At 44.8% G+C, this 8,201-nt stretch overlaps 1 protein-coding gene across 1 annotated transcript; it reads right to left on the reverse strand.

Annotated features, from left to right (window-relative positions):
• Nucleotides 1-366: 366 nt before the first annotated feature.
• Nucleotides 367-6,269, reverse strand: LOC141997147 (uncharacterized). Its single transcript, XM_074969434.1, has 5 exons — nt 6,224-6,269; nt 5,933-5,994; nt 4,011-4,230; nt 2,559-2,875; nt 367-768 (listed from the first exon to the last, which is right to left on the reverse strand). The coding sequence occupies exons 1-5, from the start codon at nt 6,267-6,269 to the stop codon at nt 367-369; spliced, it is 1,047 nt and encodes a 348-aa protein (XP_074825535.1).
• Between the last annotated feature and the right edge of the window lie 1,932 nt (nt 6,270-8,201).

Consider the following 8,201-nt stretch of genomic DNA (forward strand, 5'->3'; position numbering starts at 1 on the left):
GCATGTAATGAAAAATCAAACGCACACAGAGGACTTTATCAATACTTCAGGTCGCCAAGATGTTTTTAATCAATATGTTTATCCCACTGATTTGTCACTTTCTATGGTACAGGAATTTGACATCTATCTCAGCAGGAGGAGGGAACACACCTTGCTTCTTTGCTACTGTATTTTGAAAGCAGTTACAGTCCGTATCCTCCCCCCCCCCCCCCCCCGCAGGAGAACGTTCTCCTGTGAAGATCCCCATGTCCCTAGAGGAACGCAGTGTGAATGGCGTCGTCGCTAATTGATTTTAAGAGCCAGTTCATATCTTCCCCTTCCATTGTAGCTTGACAATGACACCGCCTGGGTAAAGGCGAAACAGAATCACGCCTGGAGTCTCCCTGGGGTACTCAACGTCTGGCTGCACGATTGAAAAACCCGCTTCCCGTTTTTGTACAGCTGCCTGCTTGTGTTTCCCTGAGCGCTGCCTCTCGGGCAGGGACAGGTGGCGGTGTCCGCAGCTGTCAGCCAGCGGAGCTGCAGGGAGACCTGGTTCTTGGCGGTGCCCTGAGCGATGCTCATTAGGCTCTGCAGAGAGCTGGCGTAGTCTATGTACCACCTACTAGGTCTGTAGCAGATGCGCCCCATAAACTCCAGCCCTTTCCCCACAGGCTGCCGGACCCAGTCCCAGGTGGCGCTGGTGCTAGAAACCGAGTCTCCAGAGTTGGTGCAGGTGAGTTTAAGGGAGTCCCCGGGCTTCACCGCTCCCGGGCCCGTTTCCTTCAGCTGCACTTGGTAGCGGACCCTGGAAAGGGAAACCGTAAATGAGTCTTATCCCCTGGGGGAGGAGCACGTGTGAAAATAAAAAACCCTGAGCTGAAGGGAGTTAGGTTCCCAAAACCCACTGACTTCTTTGGGATTCGGGCGCTTCATTCTTTTACCTCCCCCCGGACTCCTACCCCACTGACAATCTGGGCCACTAGAATTAATCCAGCAGCAAATCTCCCCACAGGAGCTCACAGTAAGGGGGCCCCAGCATAGGTAGGAATATCAGTAGCAAGTTCCTAATGGGGGACGGTGGAAAATGTCCCCAGCAGGCAGGACCGGGCAGTTCTGTGTCTGGAGAGAGACCGAGGGCGGCTCCTAGAATCAGGGGGTTTGTATTTCAACAAGAACCCCCGGAAGCAGGAGTTTGCATGCGGGTTTCACAGCGTGGGTATAAAAGATGACAGTGTGAACTCTGCACACACATGGGGATCTCTGGTTGCGCTTGAGGCCGTGAACTGATTTCCGCCAGGGGGCTGAGAAATCTGAAATGGTGTAAGGGATTTATTTGGGTGCCCAAATTCCATTGAAACTCAAGGGGGTTGGGCACTTGACTCTCACTTACCTTTTTGAAACATCCCAGCCACATTTAATTTCAATCGAACATTTCTTAGGACTTGGGAACATTTGGGGAAATTAATGGAACCTTTTCTGTGACAGCAAAGTCTGGAATTTCCAGTAGTGCCCAAGGGAGCTAGGAGCCATCTCCAGGGGACATTCAGTTGGACATAGGCGCCCTTAGATCCTTCTGCAATTCCATGCTCTAAAGAGTTTAGTCATCGAGGCAAGATTTCCAGCCTGGTGGGGAGAAGCTAAGCTTTCCATTGACTTGAATGGGCTTTGGATCTGGTCCCAGCCTGGCAGAGCTACATATGCTGCCTTCACAACACACTTACTTTACTAGAATAGGTGGATATCCCCTCTCGCCTTCTGACAGATAGTTTATGAATCAGACCCGCTACCTGTTAGTTTATCACCCGACTAGCCTAACACTCATCAACCCTTTTGTGAAAAATTCACACCGGCTCATGTCCGGAGATTAAGATTTTATTTTTATTTTGGTATATTTGAGTTTAAATTACTCTTCTAGTTTCTGGTTTCAGTCTACCAATTTTCTTTCACTGTCACAGTGAGAATAAATGTCTTTCTTGTTATTGTTTTCGTCAATATTCTGGGCCCCCTTTACATCTTTGATCCTTTTCCTTTTCTTCTTTGCCATTTTTCTTGCTGTTTGTTTCTTCCTTCAGATACAGCATCCAAAACTATACTAGACATTTTACAAAACAACTAAAACATGATTCCAGTTCTATCTATCTATCTATCTATCTATCTATCTATCTATCTATCTATCTATCTATCTATCTATCTATGATACTTATTTATGGATAGACCTCTCTCTCTCTCTCTCTCTCTCTCTCTCTCTCTCTCTCTCTCTCTCTCTCTCCTCTCTTTGCCATTTGGTAACGACTGGATGTATTCACATATTTAATGGTGAAAAGCCTGGAAGTCATATATGTTCAATTAAACGGATCGCTTTTTCCAGTGTGTGTCACTGAATATCGCGATTCCTCTTTCTGCAGTATCATGCTGAGAGAGAGAGAAGAAGCTGTTTTCTCCTACTCTGCATTTTCTTTTCATTTACAGGGAGTTTGGCTGGGGGAACCTCCTTGCTCTGAGTTAATCTGGCCTCACTGCACAGCTCAGAATCCGCTTCCCCTTTTTGTACCAGTTCCTGCTCTGCTCTGGGTCACTGTGTCTCCCCTGGCGCAGTAATAGGTGCCGCTGTCTCCGGCTTCCATGCCTCTCATTTCCAAATACACCTCGCTTTTAGAGGTGTCCTTGGAGATGGTCAATCGGTTTTTGAGGGATTCGTGGTAGCGCTTGTCATCATCCCAAAACACAAGGCACAGCCACTCCAGGCCTTTCCCCGGGGGCTGTCGAACCCAGCTCACTGCATTCCCGCTAGACGTGAGAGAGAATCCAGAGACTGAGCAGGTGAGTCTCAGGGTCTGTGAGGGCTTCACCTGGGCTGCTCCGGTCTGCAGCAGTTTAACCTGGGAACGGACACCTGCAAAGAGCAAGGAGAAATCTCAGTCAGAGAGATGACCAGGAGCGGGATCGGTAGAGACAGGAGACTGCTCCCTCCTCAGCACTTACATGTTGCAATAGCAAAGAGAAGGAGAGAGAGAAGCAAAGTTTTCATCTTCCCTCCTGGAAATCAGCTAGGAACAGGCACGAAGATCCAGAGGGAATGACACAGATTTGACTTTTGCAGGGACCGCTGAAGTAAAGAACGGAGATATTCTATTCTTAAGAGGAAGCGAAATAATCATTTGCATACCCCACCCTCTCATGCAAATAGGGGTAAATTAGTTCTCTCTGTCGTCCTCATAAATGTGGCACCTGCCTAATAGTCATCAGTTAATGGCTCATGTGGATGACACACTTTATTATCGAAAGCAAGTTCACAGCCCCCATGTGCTAGGCGCTGCACAGATACGTAGTCAAAACGAGTCAGTCCCCTGCTAAGGTCCTACATCTTTAACCCTGATATGAGTATGAGATGCCTGGACTCGTGGGTGAGTCAACGGGAGGAACACAGTTTATTATTGTTGTTATTACCAGAAAGATCTATTAGGACCATCTAGTCTGACCTTCAGCAGAGCACGAGCCATGGTGATGCTGATGATGCTACAGAGGCGAAGAAGTCCGGTCTGTTAGGATGGCGCATTAGACCGGGACTCCGGAGACTTGGATTCGGTTCCTGGCTTTGCCCTGGTCTGCTGGGTGACAGTGGGCAGGTCCCGTCTCCTCCTTTTACCTCAGTTTCCCCATCTGTAATAAATGGGGCTAATGATACTTACCTCTCCATAATAAGAGCTTTTAGAGCTGCTAAAAAGCAGCTACAATCACTGCTGGGAAGAGAAATGTCCATGGCGTTTGCCCCTGAGCACATCTGTAAGGAATGTGCACCATGTAACTTGCTGTTATTTGTAACTTGCTCTAGACAAATGTGGAGGAGGATCTAAGTGAAGGGTGAAGAAATTTAGGAAAACGCAAGAGAGACACGAGCACCCAAACAATTCAGTCTTGTCCATGCCAATGGTCTGGCTCCCAAAACTCTTTTGAGAGAACATTGATCTATTTACTATCCCGATGGCTCTTTACTTAGTCAATTTCTTTGTAGCGACAGTGCCCCCTACTGATTAAACACACGACACTTACTCTACAAGAGATTTTTCCAGATAAGGTTGGGGCATAATTTCTTTCTTTCTTTCTTTCTTTCTTTCTTTCTTTCTTTCTTTCTTTCTTTCTTTCTTTCTTTCTTTCTTTCTTTCTTTCAGGAAAGACTTGTTTTATTCGATTATTTAATGGTAAAAACAAAACAAAACAAAACAACAACAAAAAAATAACTTGGCAGTCCTATATCTCAAATCATGCTGATTGCTGTTTCCAGGATGTGTGGTATCACTGAATCGCGCCATTCCTCTTTCTGAGTTCTCCCTGTAGTCCTCATATATAAGATGCTTAGCTAATTATAACGGGTTAATGGCTCAGGTGGGGGGTGATATAGGTTATTATTGCAGGTTGGTTTAGAAATACAGAGAAACTGATAACTCTGAGTGATCGAGAGACCTGAGCCAGCATCCTTCACCATTTTCTAGGAAAGATGGACTTGGTTCTTCGTGAACATGGGCGGATGGATTTGATGGCCTTTCCACACCTACTTTTCCATGATTGCAGGATCGCATGGGTCCTGGCCCCAACTAGATCAGCTGGATTTCAGAGAGGACATCTGCTGGGGAATAAAAGAGAAAATACATGAACGAGGGGCAGTGTTATAAAGAGAAACGATTCATTCCCTGAAGGAAAGGTCAATCGAAGATAAAGTCTGTAAGGATTTCATATTTATTTGCAGATATTGTGGAAGACTTTGTGAAGGAGATATTCCTGGATGAATATTGGAGTGTCTAGAATTAGAGATTTGTATTTAAACAGGGAACCATTGAGGCAGGGACATACAGGTAGGTTTCACCCAACCGGGGGTGGGAGCGAGAGGTGAGAGTGTCTGGCAAGGAGATTTCAGGTTAAAAGAGGGTGCTCCCTCTGGGACTTGTCCTTATTTTACAACAGAAGGAGAAAATAAATGTCATATTTGAAGGACTCTGCATGGATTGTGTGTGTATGTGCGGGGGGGTGGGGGTGGGGGGGAGGCGTATAAGAGAACACCTCCATGGGAGTTAGGTGGCTAACTCAGGAGCTTTTCAAAACACCACTGGGAGTCTATCTTCGTCTTTGAGCACCTCCATATCTTTGAAAATCTGGCCCATGATCTTGAACATTATATCTAAATGCAAGTGTCTTTATTGAGAATGTTAGCATGAAATTATTATTTTTGTCTAATGGAAAAAGGGAAAAGGGGAAAGGAAAAAAGGGAATCCTTTTCCACACAATTTACCTATGGAACTCCTTGTCACATGATATCATTCGGACCAAGGTTAAAAAACAGGAATATTATTTTCTCGTTATTTTGTATTCATCTACAAACTCAGAAAACAGTCTATTTATCCTGTCGGTAACACCCTATGTCAGAGAGGAGTAAATCTGTTGGAGTCAATATGGATTATTGTCCTGTCACTCTATTCCCTTTTATATCTCCTAGTATAACACGTGTAATGAAAAATCAGAGGCACATGGAGGGTTTTACATTTTACAGGAGGTCCTGGATATATTTAATATATTCGTTCCTCATAGCTTTCAGATTTTTCTTTTAGAGGAGGCAGACATACATTTTATCACCTGGAGGGAATACACATAGTTTGTGTGCCTCTGTATTCTGAACACAGTTCAGTTCCTTATAATGTTTTTAAGAGGAGAATTTATCCTAATTAAGATGTCCATATTCCTCAAAGAACTCAATGGGAACCGTTTCACTAACATATTCCCCATCCATTGTAACTTGTAAATGACTGTACCTGGGTAAAGGCCATGGAAAATCAGGTATACTGGCTATAGACCAGTTCAGTAAGGAGGCTAATAGAAATGTGGCAATGTAAAGGGCAAGGAGTCGAATACATATATAATATTTTAAGCCTACCCCCCCCCCCAGCTCTGTGACACTGACCAATAGGAATTTGGGCAGCAACTCCTGGGCCGTTTCTCGCAGCTGCACTTGAGAGAGGACACCTGGGAAGGAAATCCAGAAACGAATCAGTGAGCCAGGCTCCTATCCCCTGGGAGTGGGGAACATGTGAAAATTAAACACCCTGAGACCGCTCCTCAGGGGATGAGTCACCCAATTGCCACTGAATTGCATTGGGATCCGGACACCTCATTCCCTTTGGTTCCTTGGAACATGTCCTCTTCTGCAGGCACTGCAGCAAGGAACCCCTTCTGACCCCCCATAGACACGTACCTAAAGGGGCCTCCAGCTTGAACCGGAAAACCAGTCGCAGGTTCATCTTAAGTGAAGGTGCAAACTGTCCCCCGCAGCCAGGACCGGGCAGCTCTGTGTCTAGGGGAAGAGACCGAGGCTGCTCCAATCAGGGGTTTGGATTTAAGCAGGAACCTTCCTGGGCAGGGATTTGCATGCGAGTTTCCCAGCATTAATATAAGAGATGACAGGGTGTGAGCTCTGACTACACATGTAGATCTCTCCCTGGGATGAATATCCCCCTGATACAGTGAATTCAGCTCAGCAAAGTGTGTGTGAAATTTTCTAAACCGCCCAAGGGATCTGGACGCCCAAACTCAATTAACATAAATAGGATTTCGTCGTTTAACACTATGTTCTTTGAAATTCTCAGCCAAATATAAGTGCAGGACAGCGCCTTCTTAGGAATGAAGGAATATTTGGAGAAGAGCAATCATACCCCTTCTCTTGTGATTTTGGCTGACGTTTCATGAGTCCAAGGGAGTTAGAAACCCTATTATAATGGAGAAATAGTTGGATATGGGCACTGTTCTGCTGTTCTGCAATCCCATGCTATAAAGAGATACACATTATTAATGATAGGTTTCAGAGAGGTAGCAGTGTTAGTCTGTATCAGCAAAAAGAACGAGGAGGACTTGTGGCACCTTAGAGACTAACAAATTTATTAGAGCATAAGCTTTCGTGAGCTACAGCTCACGTCATCGGATGCATTCAGTGGAATATATAGTGGGGAGATTTTATATACACAGAGAACATGAAACAATGGGTGTTACCATATAGACTGTAACAAGAGTGACCAGGAAAGGTGAGCTATTTCCAGCAGGAGAGCGGGGGGGAGAGGAGGGAACCTTTTGTAGTGATAATCAAGGTGGGCCATTTCCAGGAGTTGACAAGAGCAGTGGGCGGCGGGGGGGGGGGGGGGAGAATATACAAAGGGAAATAGTTTTACTTTGTGTAATGACACATCCACTCCCAGTCTTTATTCAAGCCTAAGTTAATTGTATCCAGTTTGCAAATTAATTCCAATTCAGCAGTCTCTCGTTGGAGTCTGTTTTTGAAGTTTTTTTCTTGAAGAATTGCCACTTTTAGTCTGTAATCGAGTGACCAAAGAGATTGAAGTGTTCTCCGACTGGTTTTTGAATGTTATAATTCTTGACGTCTGATTTGTGTCCATTTATTCTTTTATGTAGAGACTGTCCGGTTTGGCCAGTGTACATGGCAGAGGGGCATTGCTGGTATCTCCTATAAGCAAAAAGCAACTTCACAACCCCATTGTGGTAGATGCTGCACAGATATATAGTCAAAGACAAAGAGTCCCCTGGTAAGGTGCTACATCATTAACCCTTGTATGTATATGAGGTGACTGGTGGGTGAGGCACTGCGAGGGATACAATTCATTAGTATTGTAATTACTGCCAGAAATATCTATTAGGATCATCTACTCTGACCTCCACCATGATGGCCACATGACTGATGATGATGAAGACAATCATGCTACTGAGGCGAAGCAGTGTGGTCTGTAAGAGGAGGCACTAGACTGGGACAGGTTACCTTGGTTCTGTTACTTCCTTTGCCACTTGCGTTCTGGGTGACAGTGGTGTGAAAGTAGAATGAATTATATTGAAATTATAATTCAGTAAAGAAATGCTACTTGAAGGGTTTGTTGAAATATAGTTGTCAGGAAGAGAAACATTAAGGAGTGTGAGACAATGGGTCCTCAAACTAATTAACTTAGAGCTCCTACTGAGCTAGGAGATTGGTAAACATTAGTATGCAAATAAGATATGTATGTATATTTGTCAGTTTCTGCTTCCTTTTGTCTCTTATGTTAAATTGGCTTTGGCTTAGCTGTATAAATAAGTTAGCTTGAGCCTCAGAGAGGGGCTCACATATCTGGGTGCATTGGCAAAGCGCTTTGCTAATAAACAGAGTGATCTGACAAATTATGTGAGTCCTGAAT

Source organism: Natator depressus, chromosome 13 (genome assembly GCF_965152275.1).
Source record: "Natator depressus isolate rNatDep1 chromosome 13, rNatDep2.hap1, whole genome shotgun sequence".
NCBI classification, from domain to species: Eukaryota; Metazoa; Chordata; order Testudines; family Cheloniidae; genus Natator; species Natator depressus.